This window comes from Schistocerca serialis, chromosome 2 (genome assembly GCF_023864345.2).
Source record: "Schistocerca serialis cubense isolate TAMUIC-IGC-003099 chromosome 2, iqSchSeri2.2, whole genome shotgun sequence".
Lineage (NCBI taxonomy): Eukaryota > Metazoa > Arthropoda > Insecta > Orthoptera > Acrididae > Schistocerca > Schistocerca serialis.
The window spans coordinates 267,973,238-267,997,596 of NC_064639.1; the positions used below are offsets into that span (position 1 = coordinate 267,973,238).

Genomic DNA, 24,359 nt, shown 5'->3' on the forward strand with positions numbered 1-24,359 from the left:
GAAAATACGTATTTTGTGATTGCTACATTCGTGTTCGACCTTATTGTTTATTTTTACTATTAAATGACAAAAATCTGTTGGTAAACGCCGGCTGGGGTGGCCGAGCGGTTCTAGGCACTACAGTCTGGAACCGCGCGACCGCTACTGTCGCAGGTTCGAATCCTGCCTCGGGCATGGATGTGTATGATGTACTTAGGTTAGTTAGGTTTAAGTAGTTCTAAGTTCTATGGGACTGATGACCTCAGAAGCTAAGTCCCATAGTGCTCAGAGCCATTTTTTGTTTTTTGTTGGTAAACACGTTTTCCTCGGGTTTAGCTTGCGTTATGACTGATTAGGTACGCACCAGATATTTGGCCCAACGAACTGTATGGCATATTGATGCTGCTACATCATAGTCACAATTACGTAGGTTTGCGTCAAGAAATGGCTGATCATGTATACAAAGCTTCTCTTTGAAGTCATCGTTAATGAGCAATAAAGAACAACTTTGCTCTCGTTCAGGTAAAGCCGCCGCAGAGGTTGGACCATTGCCAATGCCATTGATTGCCTGAGAGGCTGTGGCTCAGCACTCAGAGACAGTTGGCAGAGTTATAAAGCCACTGGCTGAATCAACACGGAAGGTGACTGACAATGCGAAACCAAATGTCAGAAGTTACGGCGGAACGACCTCTCTTGCTCGTAGCATTGTGTATCGGCCCTGGAGTAACTGCGGCGCCAGGCTGACACAGGTACATACACGAAGAAAAACTTTTTTTTGTTTGAAATTTCATTCTGGTTAGCTTCACAGTAGCATTGTTTTTTTTTTTTTTAAAAAAAAAGATAGCATATTCAGCACATAACTGTAAGGCTGCACGTCCGCTGGAAGCGATTACGAGAGCAGTCGCGGAATCGATACCGGTACGAGCAGTGTTACGGAACATCGTCCATTACATGCGGCTATTCGACGCGATTATATGCAACGGTGGGCTACTAGGAACGGCAATAGTCGCTTGTAGTCGCTCGTCCCCAGTACACATGCTGCTGCAACCACAATCGTCACGGATGTAGATTGTGTAAAATTGATTGTTGTAGTTCGCTCAAAATCATCTCCGTGCAGTACGAAAGACGATAAGTATTATTCTCGTGGTATTCAAAGAAAACTATGGTTGAAAGTTATAGAAGAGGTGGGTGTCAGCAATGGTAAGTATGTAGTCACTTTTATAGTACAGGATAATTAAAATGGTTCAAATGTCTCTTAGCATGGGACTTAACATCTGAGGTCATCAGTCCCCTAGACTTAGAACTACTTAAACCGAACTAACCTAAGGACATCACACAAATTCATCCCCGAGGCAGGCTTCGAACCTGCGACCGCAGCAGCAGCCCGGTTCCGGACTGAAGCGTCTAGAACCGCTCGGCCACAGCGGCCGGCACAGGATAATTAAACTTCCGCTACGTCAGCCAGTGTAGACGGAAAACTATTTACCTTATGGGTACCGAACTTTATAGGAATGATGCCCAAACTGTGTGTTGCGCGATTTGCGTTGTTAGTTGTGATAGTGTCGCCACCTGCCGTTAGGCGCCAGTACTGGTACGGCGACGTAAGTTTGCAACTGAAGCCTCAGTGTGCATTGCAGTTGTGGACGGTCAACATGGGACTGGGCGAGGTGACCAGGGCCTTACTCGTAAAGCTGTTTTATTAAACCGGCAGTAATAGTGCCGCTGCTCTTGGTGAGTATCGATACTTTTCATGAATGCGGAGAGTTCTCCTTCCGCACCGTGGCTGAAGAACATGGTTAGGAAATTCGAATTGTCTGGCGATTTGGGAATCGCTCGTGGGAGAAGATCATTCGAGTTAGAAAACTGCTACGGAAGCAAAGGGAACTTCACAGCAAACATAAACGTAGCCAAAGCCTTGCAGACAAACAAAAATTACACGAAGCGAAATGTAGTGTGATGAGGGCCATGCGAGAGGCGTTCAACGAATTCGAAAGTAAAGTTCTATGTACTGACTTGGCAGAAAATCCTAAGAAATTTTGGTCTTATGTCAAAGCGGTAGGTGGATCAAAACAAAATGTCCAGACACTCTGTGACCAAAATGGTACTGAAACAGAGGATGACAGACTAAAGGCCGAAATACTAAATGTCTTTTTCCAACGCCGTTTCACAGAGGAAGACTGCACTGTAGTTCCTTCTCTAGATTGTCGCACAGATGACAAAATGGTAGATATCGAAATAGATGACAGAGGGATAGGAAAACGATTAAAATTGCTCAAAAGAGGAAAGGCCGCTGTACCTGATGGGGTACCAGTTCGATTTTACACAGGGTGTGCGAAGGAACTTGCCCCCTTCTTGCAGCGGTGTACTGTAGGTCTCTAGAAGAGCGTAGCGTTCCAAATGATTGGAAAAGGGCACGGGTCATCCCCGTTTTCAAGAAGGGGCGTCGAACAGATGTGCAGAACTATAGACCTACATTTCTAACGTCGATCTCGAGAGGGTGTAGCAATGGAAAATTGTACTGATATGCAGGAGGATCTGCAACGAATTGACGCATGATGCAGGGAATGGCAATTGAATCTCAATGTAGACAAGTGTAATGTGCTGCGAGTACATAGAAAGAAAGATCCTTTATCATTTAGCTACAATATAGCAGGTCAGCGACTGGAAGCAGTTAATTCCGTAAATTATCTGGGAGTAGGCATTAGAAGTGATTTAAAATGGAATGACCGTATAAAATGAATCGTCGGTATAGCAGATGCCAGACTGAAATTTACTGGAAGAATCCTACGGAAATGCAGTCCGAAAACAAAGGAAGTAGGTTACAGTACACTTGTTCCTCCACTGCTTGAATACTGCTCACTGGTGTGGGATCCGTACCAGATAGGGTTGATAGAAGAGATAGAGAAGATCCAACGGAGAGCAGCGCGCTTCTCTACAGGATCATTTAGTAATCGCGAAAGCGTTACGGAGGTGACAGATAAACTCCAGTGGAAGACTCTGCAAGAGAGATGCTCAGTAGCTCGGTACGGGCTTTTGTTGAAGTTTCGAGAACACACCTTCACCGAGGAGTCAAGCAGTATATTGCTGCCTTCTACGTATATCTCGCGAAGAGACCATGAGGATAAAATCAGAGAGATTAGAGCCCACACAGAGGGCTACCGACAATCTTTCTTTCCACGAACAATACGAGACTGGTTCAAAATGGTTCAAATGGCTCTGAGCACTATGGGACTTAACATCTGAGGTTATCAGTCCCCTAGAACTTCGAACTACTTAAACCTATCTAACCTAAGGGCATCACACACATCCAAGCCCGAGGCAGGATTCGAACGTGCGACCGTAGCGGTCGCGCGATTCCAGACTGAAGCGCCTATAACCGCTCGGTCACACCGGCCGGCTACGAGACTGGAATAGAAGAGAGAACCGGTAGAGGTACTCAAGGTACCCTCCGCCATACACCGTCAGGTGGCTTGCGGACTATGGATGTAGATGTAGATGTAGAGGCCAACGGCCAATTGCGCCACAAATTGTTGAGGGAGTTACTGTTGCCATGGCGGAGAATCCTGGACGCAATGTGCCACCTTCAAGAAGTGCGCGAGATATTACACATCAGCTGAATATTCCGTGATGCACTATTCTAATAGCGCTGCGAACAGTTGTGAAATTGTATCTCTTGCGCAATTCCAGGCTGTGATGGACGCAGATGCTCGTCACGATGAACAACATTTGTAACCTGGGACGTAAACGTAGCACGGAATTAACAGATGTTACCCTCTCACATGGAAATTAAAATGTTACTTTCAGTGGTTTATTCGTTCTCTTCTGTATGTCCTTACAAATGTTTCCAAAAAGTTTCATTCTCCTACGATCACTCCTTTTCATGGGGCCCTCTCAGGTAGCGAAAGTTTAATTATAACCAACTTATAGATGCATGTGATGTTAATAGTACAGAAAGGTTTTGCAATAGAGAATACATTACACACACATACTCAAGCATTCGAGTCGTGTTCACAGAAATATGCTACATATTTCTCTCTGATGACATTGTCTCTTGTGACGCGTTTGTTTTCATCTAGCGCAGCAAATCTAATGGGAGCTCCACTGCTTTCAGTTTGTGGTTGCTCTTGTAATGAAGCACATATTATTGTTAACCTTCTTTATTTCTGACAATACTATGTAACAGCTGCAAATATTTATCAATAGCAATAGCGAATCGGAGTTGATCTCAGTACATGAGCACTCGCTACTGGCTGGCCATGGTACCGAATGTACACTCAGTAACTTGCCGTGGCTTTGAAACTCCCTTACTAAATATTGTTATTGATGAACCAAGTTTTGACGCGGGAAACAGAATCATTAGGTACGTTTTAAGAGGATACACTTATCCCCAAACATGCTAAACTTTAATATTCGATCCAGACAATGTGGAAACTTTTTGAATGTGTAGTCCTTTAGTTTCAAGATGTGTGCCAAGTTTAGATTTGGGAAAATACTACCGTTGCTCTCCTTACCGTATGCTCCCATGTCAGCGGCGATGTACGTTGTAATCTGAGTTAGCGACAAAAAATGGTTCAAATGGCTCTGAGCACTAAGGGACTTAACATCTGAGGTCATCAGTCCCCTAGAACTTAGAACCACTTAAACCTAACTAACCCAAGGACATCACACACATCCATGCCCGAGGCAGGATTCGAACCTGCGACCGTAGCAGCCTCGCGACTCCGGACTGAAGCGCCTAGAACCGCTCGGAGTTAGCGACAGCTTGCATTAAAATGGAGAAGTAATGCTTATAATTTTGCCATGCTGCCAGCATTGATCGGATCTCCTGTGAGTACGTGCTCTGGATGCATCCTGCAATAATCAAAGAAATACTGGGGCTTTTAACTATTATTGGGTTCATCCAACACCTAAAAGTGAAAGATAACAAATAAGGAAAACATTAGATATGTTCCATTGTGTTACCATGGTCCATTATCAGATAAAATTGCAAATACGTTTAAAAAAATTCAATATATGGGTCGGCTTCCGAATCAGTAACAAACAAAGGCAGATTATACGACGAAAGTTGGAAGCCCCAAAAAATAAGTTTTGCAATGCTGTAGTAAAGGATCAAATATGGATCTTGTGAATGTTACTACAGCGGCCAAACAGGAAGACCTGGGATACCACATAAGTCTTAAGGGAACAGAATGATCATTTAGTTTCCACTAAAAATTGTTTATCAACATTGCACAATGAAATTAACGGTAATAATTTGGACATACTCGTAGTAATGATATTTTACGTCAGTAACCTGCCGAACACAAAATTTTCGATTAACGAGCAGACAACGAGCAACCGTAACCGGATTTTTTTTTTTTTTTTTTTTTACTTCACGACGAACTGTTCTTCGATCGAAATAAAATATAATCATAGAGTATCCCGTTCTTGTTTGTACCAATATCTGCACTACTGACAACCTTTCATTTAGGCCCGCCCGATTGGCCTCGCGGTCTAACGCACGGCTTTCCGGGCGGGAAGGAGCGCCTGGTCCCCGGCGCGAATCCGCCCGGCGGATTAGTGTCGAGGTCCGGTGAGCCGGCCAGTCTGTGGATGGTTTTTAGGCGGTTTTCCATCTGCCTCGGCGAATGCGGGCTGGTTCCCCTTATTCCGCCTCAGCTATACTATGTCGGCGATTGCTGCGCTAACAAGTTCTTCACGTACGCGTACACCACCATTAGTCTACCACGCTAACATAGGGGTTTATACTCGTCTGGTGTGAGACGTTCCCTGGGGGGGTCCACCGGGGGCCGAACCGCACAATAAACCTGGGTTCGGTGTGGGGCGGCGGAGGGGTGAAGTGGACTGCGATAGTCGTCGTGGGGTTGTGGACCACTGCGGCTGCGGCGGGGACGGAGCTTCTCCGTCGTTTCTAGGTCCCCGGTTAGCATAACATAACATAACCTTTCATTTATGAAAATTTAACTTCATCTAATATTCCTCCTCTTTTGCACTACACCGGTTGAGTGATGACTCATGAGTCTTTGTTCTGTTGTGAGATTGAAACTGTAAATTAATTTGTGAAGATTTAACTCTATCTAATGTTGTAAATATTTGCACTTGGCCGGATAAACAATGATCCAAGAACTTTTACTTTGTAATAAAAATGAATATATATTTTTGTGCTAAATTACATAGCTAGTTTGCACTGTAACAGATTTCAGTTGCTCATATATTTAAAATTTTACATACCTATGCAAACAAAAAGCCTTGTAAACATTCTTATACCCTTGTTTTGTATGTAATTTGAATTTTTATAAGCAAGATAGGATTTCTGCCCGTGTGTAGGTAAGCAATTTTAAGTGTTTTACACACTGACGAGCCAGAGAAACTGATACACCTGCCTAATATCGTTTAGGGCCACACGAGCACGCAGAAGTGCCTCAACACGACGTGGGACGGACTCGACTAATGTCTGAAGTAGTGCTGGAGGGAACTGACACCATGCATCCTGCAGCGCTGCCCATAAATCCGTAAGAATACGATGGGATGGAGATCTCTTTTGAACAGCGTGTTGCAAGGCATCCCTGATAAACTCAATATTGTTCATGTCTGGGAGTTTGGTGCCCAGCGGAAGTTTTTAAACTCAGAAGAGTGTTTCTGGAGCCTCTCTATAAGAATTCAGGACGTGTGGGGTGTCGCACTGTCCTGCTGGAATTTCCCATCGGAATGCACTACGGACATGAATGGATGTAGGTGATCAGACAGGATGCTTACGTACGTGTCACCACTCAGAGTCGTATCTATACGTATCAGGGGTCGCCTTTCACTCCAACTGCACACACCCCACATAATTACAAAGCTTCCACCAGCTTGAACAGTCCCCAGGTGACATGCAGGGTCCATGGATTCTTGAGGTTGTCTCCATACCTGTACACGTTCATCCGCTCGATACAATTTGAAACGAGACTCGTCCGACGAGACAATATGTTTCCAGTCATCAACAGCCAAATGTTCGTTTGACGAGTGGGCCATCGGCTTCGAAAGCCCATATCGACGTTTCGGTGAATGGTTCACACGCTCACACTTGTTGATGGCCCAGCATTGAAATTTGCAGCAATTTGCGGAAGGGTTGTACTTGTCAAGTCGAACTATTATTTGCAGTCGCCGTTGGCCCCGTCTTGCAGGAACTTTTTCCGGTCGGAGCGATGTCGGAGATTTGATATTTTACCGGATTCCTGATATTCACGAGACACTTGTGATATGGTCGTACGGGAAAATCCCCCACTTCATCGCTACCTCGGAGATGTTGTGTGCCATCGCTCCAGCGCCGACATTAACACCACGTTCAAACTCACTTAAATCTTGATAAACTGCCATTGTAGCAACAGTAACCGATATAACAACTCCGCCAGACGCTTGACTTATACAAGTGTTGCCTGCCGCAGCACCATATTCTGCCTGTTTACATATCTCTGTATATGAATACGCATGCTATACCAGTTTCTTTGACGCTTCAGTGTATATTGACACGCACTTTCGGCAGTTGTGCCTTAAAAATTTAAATGTAATACCTACATTGGCTACGAACTGTGTGGCGCTCCTTAAACATTAATCGACAGGATTACACCACCTAGTGTGAACGAGCCTTCCTCCCAACACACATACACACGATGCCGCTGGCCATTGCTTGTGTGATATTTCAACAGTTTGGGTTATTGTACGTATTAGTAGTGACGGAATTTGACATCTACATCAAACTCTCATGTATTTGTATCTAAAATGGTATGTATTTCTATGTAAACAATGCCTTTTGTTCTTGAATATTGTCTAGAACTGGTTTTTATAAGAAGTTCGTGTTACTGTAAAATTTGTAACGTAATAGATATTTTGATGATAAAGAAATACAGAAAAAACCAGCGACTGTTTGTAAGGACCCACTCAGCTTTTTAAAATTCTTCCCAATCATTATATTCATAATGGTTGCACGCCTCTACAAGGACTTATAGTCTAATTTAGAACCTACGTTTTCTTTTAGCAGTTTGCGTAATACGCCTGATCAGGTATAGCGTTTCCAAAAAGTAAGTCATATCCGCATTATCCACTGGACTCACTGTAAATTTTTGATCACCTACCTTGTTGCAAACTGCCTGTTGCACGAAGTCACTTGCAGAGGACGATCCCAGTCGCTTACAGTTGCATGACTCAGGTCGCCCTTAATCGCGTATTCGCGTATTCACTTGTTAGTTCACGAGACGTATTGTCGGCCGACTCTTTTCGCATTCTGGGAACTTGAACATTAAACTCTCCGTTGCACACAAATCTTCAATTGTAGCGTCTGCCATTGGAGTGTGTTGAGCATCTTGTAACGCTGTCACACTTGCTAAACGATCCTGTGACGAAATGTACTGTATCTGCTTTTTCTACATTCCTACAATTTGTTTTAACTGCCAGTCACGGTAGCTTCGGATGACTACTCCTTGATAGTCTACGGTCTTTGCCGTTCCCAGTGTTTTATTAATAATAGTGTAACTGAAAAATAATGGGTCTCTTCGGCTGTTTGTGTGCAATATGTTACGACGGTGCTGAAAAGTAATGCCTCGGAATTTTTTAATCTGCTCTCAGTATCTGTTGAGATATTACAAGTCATGCATATTACTTGGTTGACTTTCCCGCATCGCCGAAGGTTGCAACCCTCTTCTGATTAAGGGCTCCGTAATGTGTAACGTTTCGATGTTGGTGCGTGAGAAACAACATGCTGTAACCGAGTTTCAAACCACACAAAACGCGCCTCCAATTGAAATCCATAGAAGACTGAAAGCTGTCATACGGTGATGACTGTATCGTAGTCAATAATGTGCGAGATTGAGGTAAAATGTTGACCCCAGCTTTCATCACCTATCGCAATGTTGTTAAGGAACCCATCACTCTCATGCTTAAACAGCAAAGGAAATGTTGACGGATGTCCGCTTTGCTCTGTTTCACGATGGGAGTGAGCATTCGAGCCACCCACTGTACACACAATTTTCTGTACCGCAGTGCTGCAACGATAGCCTGTAGAAGCTCTCGTGATATGCCACACTTACTTGGAAGTGTGTTATCCAACGATTTTCTCGCGTGAATTCGTCAAATCTATTCCGATGAGTCTTTCGGTTGTCCGCTCTGAACTCTTTGTCACACACGCTGAGATTAGCACCACTGCTTCCTTCATTACGAAACCAACGTCACACATTACTGATGTCGATTCAGTCGTCAGCATACGCAGCTTTCATTTTTCAACGGTTTTTCAGTCAGAGACACATTTTCTACGGTTAGAAACTCGATTACAGCATGCACCGCCATGTTAAATGCTACGCTACAGAGCCCTCTAGCGGCAGAATGTTGCAATTTGCGTAAGCGAAGCGGGAAAGTCGACCGAGTAATGTGCGTGAATGTAAAACCTCAACCGATATCGAGAACAGAATTAAAAATTCGGATGGAATCTTTTTCAGCATGCTCTTGTACACTTATTTACGTTCAGGGTCAACTGTCAGTTCCTGCCCCAATCACCGATCCCCCACAGTTATTCTTGCATTTCCCTACAGTCTTACTGCACTACTACCTTCCTATAAAGAGCATCGTCTGCAAACAACCTCTGGAAGCTTCCGACTTCACACATTTTGTTCATTTATGTACACTGAAAGTACTGGCTGCACTGTAACACTCCCTTGGAGTTCTTCAGAAATTATGTTTACATCTTAGACTTCTGCCCATTAAGAACAATGTATTGAACTCTATCATCTAATAAGTCCTAAATCCATGCTGGCAACACTTTTTGCCGTGAAGAGACAAGATACAACAGAATTAAAGACATTAGCTGCCTGTGGACATTTATTTATATTAATGCGGAAAGTTGAAAATTAGTGCCAGACTGGGATTTGAATCCGGGTCTTCTGCTTGCTAGGCAGATGACGCTGACCACTGCGCCATCCAGACACAGTGGTCAACACAACTGTTCAAACTACCCAAACACGTCTCTCGTCAGAACCGAATTCTCGACTATCCACACACTACTGAAGTAGTGACCCTTGCCCATCATCCTCATTACTCGCGGCATTTCGAAAGAACAGACAACACACACACACACACACACACACACACACACACACACACACACACACACATATATAAAATTAAGGCGACGATGGCCAATGATCCCTTCAGTGCAGATGCTCAGCAAGCTCAAACTCTCAAAGCAATCAGCGAAATGCCGCGAATAACGAGGATAGTGGGCTAGGGGCACTACATCAGGATTTGGGACTGACTACTGGCGTGCTAGGGTAGCACATACAGTTAAGTTGACCACTATGTCCAGATGGCGTAGTGGTCAGCACATCTGCCTAGTAAGGAGGAGAGACAGGTTTCAGAAACCAGTCTGGTACAAATTTTCAATCAATACCCACTGGCAGCTAACGCCTTTAATTCCTCTGTGTCTTGATTCATAGTGCCTGCAGGATCAAAATGGTGTCATGTGTCCGACATGTCTGAAAGAACAGACACCACATATACATAATTAAGGCGAGGATGGGCAAAGGTCACTTCAGTGCACATGCACACCAACCAAAAACTCTTATGGGAATCAGCGAAATGCTGTGAGTAATGAGGATAATGGGCAAGAGGCACTACGTCAGTAGTGTGTGGATAGGTTGAGAATTTGGGTCTGACTGGAGGCATGCTAGGGTAGCCTGTGCAGTGTGTCCAGAGGCTAGTGGCCAACGCATCTGCCTAGTAAGGAGACCTAGGGTTGAATTCCAGTCTGGCACGAACTTTCAACTTTCCCTGCTGATATATACGCATCAAAAAAAGTTTTGCATCACATCGGTTCCGGAACCTGTACTGAAAATTGGGATAGAGATCAACATAAACATCATTTCTGCCCTTTTTATTGCTCATGAAAATCACGCATTGCATGTTGTACCACCATACAGCGAGACCTTCTGAGGTGGTGATCCAGATTGCTGTACACGCCGGTACACCTAATACCCAATAGCACGTCCTCTTGCATTGATGCATGCCTGTATTCGTCGTGGCGTACTATCCACAAGTTCATCAAGGCACTGTTGGTCCAGATTGTCCCACTCCTCAACGGCGATTCGGCGTAGATCCCTCAGAGTGGTAGATGAGTCACGTCGTCCTTAAACAGTCCTTTTCAATCTATCCCAGGCATGTTCGATGGGGTTCATGTCTGGAGAACATGCTGGCCACTCTAGTCGAGCGATGTCGTTATTCTGAAGGAATTCATTCACAAGATTTGCACGATGGGGGCGCGAATTGTCGTCAATGAAGACGGTTGTCTCGTCAATATGCTGCCGATATGGTTGAACTATCGGTCGGAGGATGGCATTCACGTATCGTACAGCCTTTACGGCGCCTTGCATGACCACCAGCGGCGTACGTCGGCCCCTCAAAACAACAGGTAACTTTCACCTTGCTGCACTCGGTGGACAGTGTGTCTAACACTGACCGGATTGTCTCCAAACACGTCTCCGACGATTGTCTGGTTGAAGGCATATGCGACACTCATCGATGAAGAGAATGTGAAGCCAATCCTGAGCGGTCCATTCGGCATGTTGGACCCATCTGTACCGCGCTGCATGGTGTCGTGGTTGCAAAGATGGACCTCGTCATGGACGTCGGGAGTAAAGTTGCGCATTATTCAGCCTATTGCGCACAGTTTGAATCGTAACACGACGTCCTGTGGCTGCACGAAAAGCATTATTCAACACGATGGCGTTGCTGTCAGTGTTCCTCCGAGCCGTAATCCGTAGGTAGCAGTCGTCTACTGCAGTAGTAGCCTTGAGCGGCCTGAGCAAGACATGTCATCGACAGTTCCTGTCTCTCTGTATCTCCTCCATGTCCGAACAACATCGCTTCGGTTCACTCCGAGACGCCTGGACACTTCCCTTGTTGAGAGCCCATCCTGGCACATACAGAGAACACGAGCCGTGTACCACCTTCCTGGAGGAGTAACTGGAACTGATCGGCTGTCGGACCTTCTCCGTCTAATAGGCGCTGCTCATGCATGGTTGTTTACATCTTTTGGCGGGTTTAGTGACATCTCTGAACAAAGGGAGTGTGTCTGTGATACAATATCCACAGTCATCGTCTGTCTTCAGGAGTTCTGGGAACCAGAGTGATGCAAAACTTTTTTTGATGTGTGTAAATCTCTGCCCACTAGCAGCTAATGTCTTTCCTTTGTGTTTTGATTCATAGTGGCTGCAGGATAAAAATTGAGTCTGTTCTTTTGGACATGTCCGAATGAACAGACACCCCTACATATATGTAAAGGGACAACGCGCGCTGTCGAAGCTTGAAATTATCGTGTGAGCCACACTGACAGGCTGAAAAGTGTGCACAGGTCTCGTTGTCCCGTTCACAGTAGGGCACAACTAACGTTCTACGGAACCTCGATGAGGACGCAGCTTTCCATATACCCGTACGTAGTGATTTCCTGTGGTCACAAGAGTACCAAGAAAGAAGTCCTCCCCCCCCCCCCCAAGAAGATAAGAACACAAACTGTGTAAGTCACTGGGGTGCTTAAAAACTGTCCCTGATCGGTTTGTGATTGACCTGTGAACTCCTGCTTAATAGCCTATACATTAGCCACCAACTCATTAACGCAGAGAACCACGGTTTCGGTCTAGTACCGTAGCTAATCTATAGATCAAAGCACCGATACTACTGCTATGACACATGGAGAACGTAATGCTTCAACTTGTGTACGTTCTTTGGCAGGTATCGATGGCAGAGGTACGGACTGGTGGCAGCCCTCCTGCTGAGTGTGACGAGTTTCTTCACGTGGCTGGCAGCGTCACCCAAGCTTCCCGATGTTGTCATCCTGCCACCGTTGATCATCGATGAACCGTTCATGCCCCGGCGTGGAGCGCGTAACATTATTTTCGTAGAGACCACTTGTGCCATCGAGGTAAGCAGATCTCTCTTTGTGTCACTGTAGCGGGTGTGCAAAGTAGAAGCATACGTTTCACAACAATCTGCTTGTTGTAGTTGTGGGCTTCAATCCGAACTCTCCCTGTACCACTCTATCCTTGTCACGCCTATTCTTCTCCGAATAACTACTGCTACCTATATCCATTTGAACGTGCGTACTGCATTCATCCCTCCACACTTGCCTCCATTACAAGATTGACGACCCCTTCATGCATCAGAATGTGTCCTGTCAACTGGTTCCTACTTGTAGTCAGGTTGTGCCATAAATACCTTCTATCACCAATCCGGTTCGGTACCTTCCTTTTAGTCACTTGACCTGAAAGACCAATCTTCAGCAGTCTTCTGCATTTCAAAAGCTTCGATTATTTTCTTGTCTAAAACGCTTATCGTCCACGTTTGACTTCTGCACAAGGCTACACACGAGACAAATGCTTTTCAAAAAGACTTCCTGACACTGGAACTGATATTAGATGTTAAGATATTCCTCTTTTTTTCAGAAACGCTCCTCGTGCTATAACCAGTCTCCATTTTACCTCCTCTGTACTTCAGCCATCGTCAGTTGTTTTGCTGCCCAAATAGCAAAACTCATCTACTACTATTACTATCTGATCCCCCTTCCTAAATCCTTCAGTATCACCTAATTCCATACTCCTTGATTTACTTTCATTGGTGTTCATATAACTGCTCTTCTCAAGGCGCTGTCTATTCCATTCGTCTGCTTTTCCGAATCCATTATTGTATCTGACAGAGTTAAAGTGCCGTCGGCAAATCTCAATGATATTACTTCTTGTCCCTGGAATTTAATTCCGTCTCCAAATTTTCTATTATTTCCTTTATAGTCTGCTCAGTGTACAGATTGACAACAATGCGAATAAGCTACAACCCTGTCTTAGTCCCTTCTCAACCACTGCCACGTTCTCATGTCTTTAGACTGTTACAACTGTAATCGTGTTTCTGTACTTTAACCTTTGGCACCCTGGATTTTAGGCCTGCTACTTACAGTATTTCAAAAAATATATTGCAGTCTGCATTGTCAAAAGCTCTCTCCAAAACTGCAAATGCTGTAAACGAAGGTTTTCCGTTCTTTACCCTATCTTCTAAGATATGTTTCGCCTGCCTCATATATCTTGCACAGCAAGTCGAGTAGTTTTTTTCTGTCTGACTATCGTAAGGAACTCAATATCTCAAAGGTAATGTCCTGATCTCTTCTATTCCAAGGAACTTATTTCAATTTAGATTTTTCAATGCTCTTTGTCAAATTCTTCGTATTTCCCTACAGATCTTCGATTGCGTCCTCTTCCTTTCTATAATAAAGCCTTCACGCTCATTTCCCTTTTATAGCCCTTCCACATACACCTTCCATCCAACTAAACTAAACCAAACCTTTCACCTTTCCCTCTTTGCTAAGTTCTTGCTTGCAATCTGAGATGTTCACGTTCATACAGCGGCTTTTTTTTTTCTCGAAAGTTCTCTATAATTTTCCTCAGCAACTCTTCTCCTCTAGATATGCATGCTTCTACATCCCCTAATTTCTCGTCTAACCATTCCTACTTTGTCATTTTGCACTTCCCTAACTTATTGGACATCTATTTTCCCTTTTGCATGATTCACTTTTTTAGATTGTGATTGTGTCCTTTCTTCAGTTACATCCAATATCTCGTCCCTTGTCCGTGTACAGTTCGGTTATGATCTCTTATTAACAGGATTCATAATTGTGTTGCTCTGTCAAATGGTTCAAATAGCTCTGAGCACTATGGGACCTAACATCTGTGGTCATCAGTCCCCTAGAACCTCGAACTACTTAAAGCTAACTAACCTAAGGACATCACACACATCCATGCCCGAGGCAGAATCCGAACCTGCGACCGTAGCGGTCACGCGGTTGCAGACTGAAGCGCCTAGAACCACACGGCCACAACGGCCGGCTGTTGCTCTGTCATCCTGTGTATTACAATGTCATGCACCCACCTTCAATTGTCTTCGTACCGATCTTTTCTAATTCTTTGGATTCCGGCAAAGAGCTCCTTTGGTTCATCTACTTTTCATTCCCCGGGCTGCATGTGCAACCTCACTCCCAAACATTTTGAACACAGTCAAAATCACCGTTTTCCACGCCAGCCTATTTCCCGATCTGTTTCTTCATTTTTATGTCTCAAAACTTAGTCCCTAACACTGGCGTTTTTTCCGTTGAAAATGACTGTTTCACAATAATAAATAATTGTTTGTAATACACACTGACTATAAACTGTCCTTCAATTCGGAAGCTTGGTTTTGAGAAATCCACCTCATTTTGCAAAAACACTCGTTGTCATGTCTGCTCTTCTGTTTATTCCTTTTGCTGTATCCAGTCGCCGTCTATAACGGCCCTAAAACCAAAAACACAACTGCTTGCATGACTTCATTGTTTACATGCAATATCTTCTTTTCGCTTTGGTGATTATACATTTTCTTTACCTTACTGTAATTGATAAACGTTGTTTGACGAGAAGTAACTGGACGCTGCTATGTAATGCGGAACTGCCCATTAGATGTTATGAAAGGCGGGCCCACCAGTAGAAAAGGGGTTGCGGAATTGTGTTGTCTGTAGAGATGCAGTAACAGCAGTAGCTGACGACCAGGAGACCTCAGTGACTTCGGACGTAGACTAGTCACTGGATGTCACTTGAGCAACAGATCCATCAAGGACATATTAAACCTTCTAAAGTTGCCCAGTTTGACTGTTTGTGATGTGATTGTAACGTGGAATCTCGAAATAACAATCACATCTAAACCAAGAATAGGAAGACCTCATGCACAGATGGAAACGGACCATCACGTATTGGGAAGGGTGATTGTAAAAAATCGCATGCAGGCAGCGGAAGAAATCACTTGTGAGTTCGTCTAAGTGCTAACAGCAGTCCAACTACCACGATGACTCTGCGGATGGAGTTAAAAATAACAGGTTACTATGGTCGAGCAGCTCCTCCTAAACCAAACTTTTAGCAGTTAGTGCTAAGCGACGATTTAGTTGGTATAAAGAGCCACGTCACTGGGCATCGGACGACTGGAAATGACTGATTTGGAGTGATTAATCACACTATACTTTGTGCCAATCGTGTGGAAGGGTTTGGGTGTGGTGAATGCCTGGAGAACGTTACGTGCCATCATGTGTAGTGCCAGGAATGAAACACGCAGGAGGTGATGTTAGAGTATGGAGGTATTTTTCATGGTTACGTTGTGGTCCACTTATTGCGCCTAAGAAAGCGATAAATACGGAAGGATCTAAACACGCTTTACAGCGTTGTGTAATGCTCACAGTAGAGGAACTGTTAGTAGATAGTGATTGTTCGTATCAGCATGACAATGCATCCTGTCATAACGCAGCATCTGGGAGACAGTGGTTTGTTGGCAATGACATTCCTGAAATTGGCTGGCCTGCTCAGGGTCCCGACCTGTTGCCAATGGAACACCTTGGGGATGTGTCAGATAGTCGACTTCACGTCAGACCCCAGCGTTTCTACCTTCTCAGGCCAATACAATGACATGACTCAGGATGTAGTGCTGTTGTCCTAAGTATATACACATTGGCGCAAATCCAGTATGGTGCATTTTTATAGTATGACATTTCTACAAAGACACTGAAAGCCCTTTGAAAGTATCCCCAGCAGAGTTCAAGTCTTCGCAAAGGTGATGGGCGGACAGACCTCATATTACGAGAGTTGTTTGAAAAGTTCTCAGAACGGAATAGAAAAGAGGTACTTACATCCCTGAACCCTTTTTTTTGTTTTTCAATTTAGTCTCCTTGTAGATTAATGAACTTGGTACAGCAATGTTCCAGTGCCTTGTCCCATCTCGAAAATGAGTTTCATCCAGGCCTGCAAAATAGTTGCCAACTCTGGCCATCAATTCTTCGTAGGAAGTGAATCTTCGTCCACCAAGAAAAATTTTCAGTTTTGGGAAGAAATGGAAGTCTGACAGAGCACTCGGAGTGCTAGTTCTGCAAGGTTCGCAGGAGTGCTTCTGTGAAGTTTGGAAGGTAGGAGACGAGGTACTTGCGAAATTAAAGCTGTGAGAACGGGGCGTGAGTCGTGCTTGGGTAGCTCAGTTGGTAGAGCACTTGCCCGCGAAAGGCAAAGGTCCCCAGTTCGAGTCTCGGTCCGGCAAACAGTTTTAATCTGCCAGGAAGTTTCATTACTCGTTAACCAGCTATAAATCACTTCACTGAGTATACTTAAACATAAATATTACATATACGAAAATAAGATGAATTACTTGTGAAAATATTTCTTCAAATCCTGATCGTAATATTAGCCCTTTATCTTATTACTCTTAGGATAAGCCAGAAGATAACTTCCATTGCGGGGTACGCTCATAAGGACCAGTTCGTTGTCTCCCTGCGTGTTGTGCAGTTGTGTGCAGTGAGTTAGCGTTTATACAGTTGCTTGCGCTTTTCATTTTGTGAGTTTGGTTATTAATATTGCCTTCATTGCCGTCTAAAGAGACACCAGATTTAATTTTTGTTTCCTTGTGTAAAGATTTCCATGTATCGTAGTTTTAGTAGTGCAGATTTACGCCGAATATAGCACGACAATCGAGTAGTTTGAACGTTTAGAGCATCAGTTTGCCTTTTGTCTCCCTGTGTGCTGTGCAATTGTGTTCAGTGAGTTGGTGTGCATACAGCAGCGTGAGGTTTTGCCTCAGAATCGCCACAGTCGGATAAATTCCTCCTTTTTGGCTTTTTGGATGTCTGCTTGTACTCTTTCAGCTACTTACGATATGGATAGGGACTGTGCTTATTGTGAATGAACACAAGGAGAATTTGCTGTTATCTGTAAACAGCTGGAGGCTGCGTTGGCCACGGTCGAGAGGCTTCTCACTGATGCTTAAACCTGCGGCGACATCAGGGGGCCGGTTACGAGAGCTGCGAGACTCTTGGTGCCGTTAGAATCCCACGGTGACCTAGTTGTCGTTGCATCTTCTATATGCAACATCTGACCAGTTCATCTCCACTCAAGAATGAGTGGCGTATAGTGGTAGGTACATGTCACAGGCCGGAAACCGAAAGAGGGAATGGACCACACGGCTGGCTCCTTACTCTTAGCAACAGACATGAAATGCTGCCCGATGATCTGAGCCAGCAGGGGATGCCTTTCTTGTCCAGGGTCAGTCATGGTCCTCTGGTCTGGAGCAAAGTGGAAGGTCTAAACCAGAGGCAGTGGCAGTATCGGGTGCAAATTTCTCACCTCTGCTATTAGGTGGAGAGTTGTAGGGTTACCCTTAATATGTAAGGCGTGCATTACGCGCAGGTGGCAGCTTCTAGGATAGCGGAGTCTGGGTGGTGTGCACATGAGGTTTTTTAGGTTAGAGTAACCCCTCCTTGGGATCAGAGACGGATTGCCTGCATAGGTCGCTGTTACATCAGCGAGTGCTCGTTCTCGCAGATCAGATAGAGGAGAAGTTAACATGACATAGTAAACTGCAGGAACATCCAGGGAAAGGTCATAGAATTAGTATCACTCACTGAAGGTTACAATGATCAGACAGTATTAGGAACAAAAAGCTGGTTGAAATCAGAAGTGAACAGCAACAAAATCATAAATTCAGATGCGATTATTTATTGTAAGGATGGGTTACACCCACCGCTGGTGGCGTAATTATTGCAATAAATTATTCGATAATATCGAGCGAAGTTATCACATATTCTAAATGTGAATTAATCTGACTGAAGTTAAGCATCAAAGATCGGTCGAAAATGGTAATCACTTGCTTTTATAGGCAGCCTAGGTCACGAACTTTAGTGGTTGAGTGCTTTAGAGAGAACGTGTAGAATATAGTTAGTAACTTTCGGAACTGGCCAGTATATATTTGTGTGTGTGTGTGTGTGTGTGTGTGTGTGTGAATAATCTGTGTGTAGTGTAATTGTAACATGTTATTTGAAAGTATCTTTTAAACAGATAAAGGTTATTATTTTTATCACAGAGCTTCTTACGAGCTGTTAAACTGTAAAAATGTTAACACAGATTATACCCAACACTTCGGTGTGCAAAATAAGTGATTATAATTGTTTCCTTTAACTGAAGTTACGTGATCGTTATTGCGCACCAAAGCAAAAACAACAAAAGAAGATGATCTCTTTTGGTCTCAGAGGTTGAAACTTTAGGTTCGTATGTATGTATATTTATCAGTAGCGCACTGATTTGTTAATTTTAATTGCATGAAGCATATTTACTTAACAATCATATCAATTGAAGACATTAAGTCTGTAAATGAGTCCGCAATCATCTTATTTTTGGCACTCTTATTTTCACAAGCCCGTCTTGATCACACAGATTTCTTTACACTTTATTACCGGTTTCGGCTTACCGCCATCTTCGGATCTGTTGTAAATATAAAAATTGTGTAAGCGACCAGGTTCAATTAGTTAAGACTAAATCTATACAGTATTAATGATGCATGGAATATAAAAATATGAAATGTTTATAGCCTTGTATAGCACCCATATATACCGTTAAAATATTCTGATAAAAAATCATCGTCAAGTTAAACATGTGAGTACATGGTACGTGCTGATAATACTCAGGTTGCGTCAGGCATTTATACAAGAACCTACTGCCAACAGAGGGCACTTTAGGTAGAGTACATAGTAAACCAGTGTCGCAAATATGAAGATTAAAATGCAGTGTGCACTGTCTTTAGTTAAAATTTTTCTTTGGCTAAATGAGCGTCTGACATTAAAAATATATGCTGATATACTATATGTGAAATTGGACTTATACTTGAAATCCATAAAAAGCACAAATACTATACAATACAGCCCTTAGCCTGGTTAGGTAACATACAACCTTTTCTGAATGCCAGAACAAAAAGTATAAAATAAAAAAAAAATCACAAAATCTTCTATGCTAAGAGATCAGTTAATCATAATACAATTAATAAAGTAGTGCCCCTTAATTAAAAGTAAAAAATCTATCATCGATATTATATTAGAGTGCGGTATCGATGGCGAATATGTCGTGTCTTCTCTGCATTACTTGCTTGTTTTCCTGTGGCTGAGCTAGCGGAGAACATGTATATCAGATTAATGCTTCTTCATATGAACTAGGAATGCAAACATACCAGATGTTGGACATAGAAATTTGTCCATAGAATGGGACATAATTCTGTATCGTGTAGCGCTTTTTTCAGTTTGTCTAATAGATTTTGAAACTAACGTCTTTACCTTCTTGACTGTCTACGTTCTATAAATCAGCCATGTTCTTGCACATACCTGAATAACATTGGCTATCATTTCAATCTTGCTACTCAGTAGTCAGTTGTTCAGTTGGTTTCGTGTATTCTGACAAGCCTTGTGGTAATCATGACAGTGAATCTGCTACAATGTTATCTCTTCCAGACGTGTAAATGACCTCAAAATTCTATTCCCGAAGAAATAAAGACCAGTACACGAAGTATGAATGTAGCATTTTGCATGACATGAGAAAGCTCAACGCCTGATAGTTACAACAGACTTAAATGTTCTTTTTGCAAATGTAATTGTTCGATTTTCTAAACGCCCAAAATCATCGCTAAAGTTTCTAACTCAGTAGCAGAGTATGATCCTTTGCATTCAGATAAGGGACCTCTAGCAAAACATGACTCGAATATCTGATTTTCCTTTTCCCTCATGGATCTAAAATAAACAAGCTCCTAATTCAGAAAATGACACATCAGTAACTAAAGAGAAATCCGTAGTCATATCAGTAGGATGCAGAATGTCAAAATTTACTAGAGCCTCTCTTATTGCCTTAAAATAATTCTCACATTCACTGGTCCAGACCCATGTTGTATTTTTCTTCAAAAAACTTGGCGAGTTTGTACTGCTTAAAAGCTGTTTTGGTGCAAAACTAGCATAAACCAAAGAACTCTAAGTTGTTGCTTAGTAAGAGGTTATAGAAAATTTTTGGAGGCACTAATCTTATCTGGGTTAGGTGTTATTACAGTAGAGATAATTATGGACCAAGAAACTTAATCTTCTCCCTGACAAATTTAGACATTTGCAAATTAGCTGTCACTCCTGCCTCTGAGAATCTGTGTAGTGTATTTTCTAACAATTCTACATGTTCTTCACAGGTATGGGTGGCCATTAGTATATCATCAACATGCAGTGTAATTTGGCCAGAGCGTTCAGACCCTAAGACAGTATCTAAGGCTTTTATGAATACTTCTGAACTCACGTTTAAGCCAAATAGCAGTACACAGAACTGCTAGCTTCTTCCATCGTAAATAAAGGCAGTGTATTTCCTAGAATCCTTGGTGAGACTTACCTGCCAGTAAGAACTTTGTAAATCAGTGCTAGAGAGGAATTTAATCGCAATAAATTTGTGTAATTTTTCATCCACATTCCCCAGACAAGTTTGCACAAGGAGCAGTGTTGTCAGGTTTCGCCACAACTAACAGTGGACTGCAAAATGGTGACATAGAAGATTCTATTATAATCCGTTCAAGCATCTGTTTTATTTCGCTGTTAATTGCTGCTGTCTTAGATCACTGGATGGAATAAATATTGTAACATAAATCTCATAGGACTGGATTTCCATACGATACTGATAAGCGTTTATAAAACCATATTCTTTACTGAATATGCGCACATACTTTAAAAATAAATTTTTTAACCCAGTTCATTGCGATGAATCAGAAGTGGTGCACTCGGCTACTTCGAGCACTATCTGGTTATCAATATCTTCAACCCTATTACTTTGTATACAGTGTGTCACAAAAGGGTACGGCCAAACTTTCAGGAAACATTCCTCACACACAAATAAAGAAAAGATGTTATGTGGACATGTGTCCGGAAACGCTTAATTTCCATGTTAGAGCTCATTTTAGTTTCGTCGTCCACCTACGGTCAATGGAGCACGTTATCAGGATTTCATACGGGATACTCTACCTGTGCTGCTAGAACATGTGCCTTTACAAGTACGGCACAACATGTGGTTCATGCACGATGGAGCTCCTGCACATTTCAGTCGAAGTGTTCGTACGCTTCTCAACAACAGATTCGGTGACCGATCGATTGGTAGAGGCGGACCAATTCCATGGCCTCCATGCTCTCCTGACCTCAACCCTCTTGACTTTCATTTATGAGGGCATTTGAAAGCTCTTGTCTACGCAACCCCGGTACCAAATGTAGAGACTCTTCGTGCTCGTATTGTGGACGGCTGTGATACAATACGCCATTCTCCAGGGCTGCATCAGCGCATCAGGGATTCCATGCGACGGAGGGTGGATGCATCTATCCTCGCTAACGGAGGACATTTTGAGCATTTCCTGTAACAAAGTGTTTGAAGTCACGCAGGTAAGTTCTGTTTCTGTGTGTTTCCATTCCATGATTAATGTGATTTGAAGTAATAAAATGAGCTCTAACATGGAAAGTAAACGTTTCCGGACACATGTCCACATAACATATTTTCTTTCTTTGTGTGTGAGGAATGTTTCCTGAAAGTTTGGCCGTACCTTTTTGTAACACCCTGTATATGTGTTACAGATGGGTGCTGTCTTGGTTTCAATTAACTTTACTTTTAACCCTTGGCAGTACCTCCTACCACTGCATGTATACTAACTTGTACAATCTCTTTAGTGTTATTACTGCATTTAAACTGATCTGTGGGTAATTCCACCATGATATCTGTATCATCGTTGTAACATAGTATATTTCTTGGACGCTCTGCATTGCCCACATCCAGCCCATGGTGAGCTCTACATTTCAACACCATATTGGAGAGGTGTGGCTCATCTGACAATGCAGTCATATTTACTGTTGGGTGTCGGGTTTGCCAGTCACCTTTGATGGTACAAGTCTGTACTGGTGCCTTGTGCATTTCATTACTTTTATTATGATTATGCGTTTGCAGTTTGTCATGACCTAACCTTATGTCATCCATGTTGGACCTTTTTTTCTTTTAAGGAAACTGCCACTCTATTGACGATAAATGTTCAAATAAAACAATTTATCTGTGTCAGTCAGTTTTTATTTTCTCTCATGACGCGTTTTGAGAGTTTCTACTCCTATCTTCAGGTGGAAAACAGCGATATCTTGTTACATGGGCACCAGCTGGCTGCGTTCAGCTGGTACACATGTAACAAGATACTGCTGTTATCCACCTGAAGATGGGAGAGTACAAACTCTCGAAATGCTTCGTGGGAGAAAATAAAAAGTGATTGACACAGACAAATTGTTGTATTTGGACTTTTATTCTAATGACCTCCCATGGGAGATTCCCAGCTGTAGTGGTTATTTCAGTTACTACGGTGGTTTGGTGAGTGATCATTTCCATACTATCCTGGGGAATAGTGGCTGTCATCTCGCTTTCTTTTATTAAACTCACGTAGTCCACAATCTATGTGCTCCGGATTTTGCGTGGGAGGTAAACCCGATTGCATTACATAATGTATTGGTCACTGTTGTAGTACCACTGTACCTACGAGGTGCTATCCAAAATTTTCGGAACTGGTGCTGCCATCTGTTGAAAACCTTACCTTTGGACTAATGGTCACCATCACCCTCGAAGTAGTTCCCATCCGCATGTACACACCGGTCCCAGCGCTTCTGCCACTGGTCAAACGTTTTCTGGAAGTTCTGTTCTTTGAGGGTGTTTATCACCACCAGCGATGCTTCTTGGATCCTCTCTAGTGTAGAACCGACGGCCTTTCAACTTGAGTTTCAGTTTTGGGAATAGCGTGAAGTCGCAAGGTGCCAAATCTGGCGAGTACAGTGGCTGGGGTACAACCGACATGTTGTTTTTTGCCGAAAAGGCCCTGGTGAACAAGGACGTGTGACAGGGCGCATTGTCGTGATGCAGCAGCCAGTTCCCTTGACGCCAGAGTTTGGGCCATCATCGCCACACGTTATCATGGAGCCTTCGCAGAACTTCACAGTAGTACGCGGAATTCACTGTTCGATTGGGTGGGACGAATTCTTTGGGCACAATTCCCTTGGTATCAAAGAAAATGGTGATCACACTCTTCACTTTGCTCTTCATCTGTCTCGCTTTTTTGGGTCTTGGAGAGCCCAGGCTCATCCACTAGGACATTTGTTGCTTTGTCTCTGGGTCATAACCGTAAATCCAGCACTTGTCACCGGTGATAATACGTAACAAGAAGGTTGGATCATCAGATGCAGTCTGACGAAGGTCCATGCACACTTAAACACGCTGTGCCTTCTGATCGGCTGTGAAGATCCTTGGCACAAATTTTGCAGCGACACGATGCATGACCAATTCATCAGTCAACATTCGTTGACATGTTCCATAACCAATACCCACTTCGTCCGCAAGGTCTCGAATGGTTCTACGTCGATCCTCACGAACCAATTGTTGAAGTTTGGCAACAATGTCTGGCATTGTGCGACTATCGGGTCTTCCATTGTGAGCATCATCTTCGAAGTCTGTAAGGCCTGC

General features: G+C 43.3%; 1 protein-coding gene across 5 annotated transcripts in view; it reads left to right on the top strand.

The window, feature by feature from the left end:
- Nucleotides 1-24,359, top strand: part of LOC126457023 (lactosylceramide 4-alpha-galactosyltransferase-like) — a 468,934-nt gene that overhangs the window by 384,669 nt on the left and 59,906 nt on the right. For all 5 annotated transcript variants that reach the window (XM_050092998.1, XM_050092997.1, XM_050092996.1 and 2 more), the window contains one exon: nt 12,733-12,922. In XM_050092998.1, the coding sequence (XP_049948955.1) occupies nt 12,733-12,922 (190 nt within the window). The remainder of the gene's footprint in view (nt 1-12,732; nt 12,923-24,359) is intronic.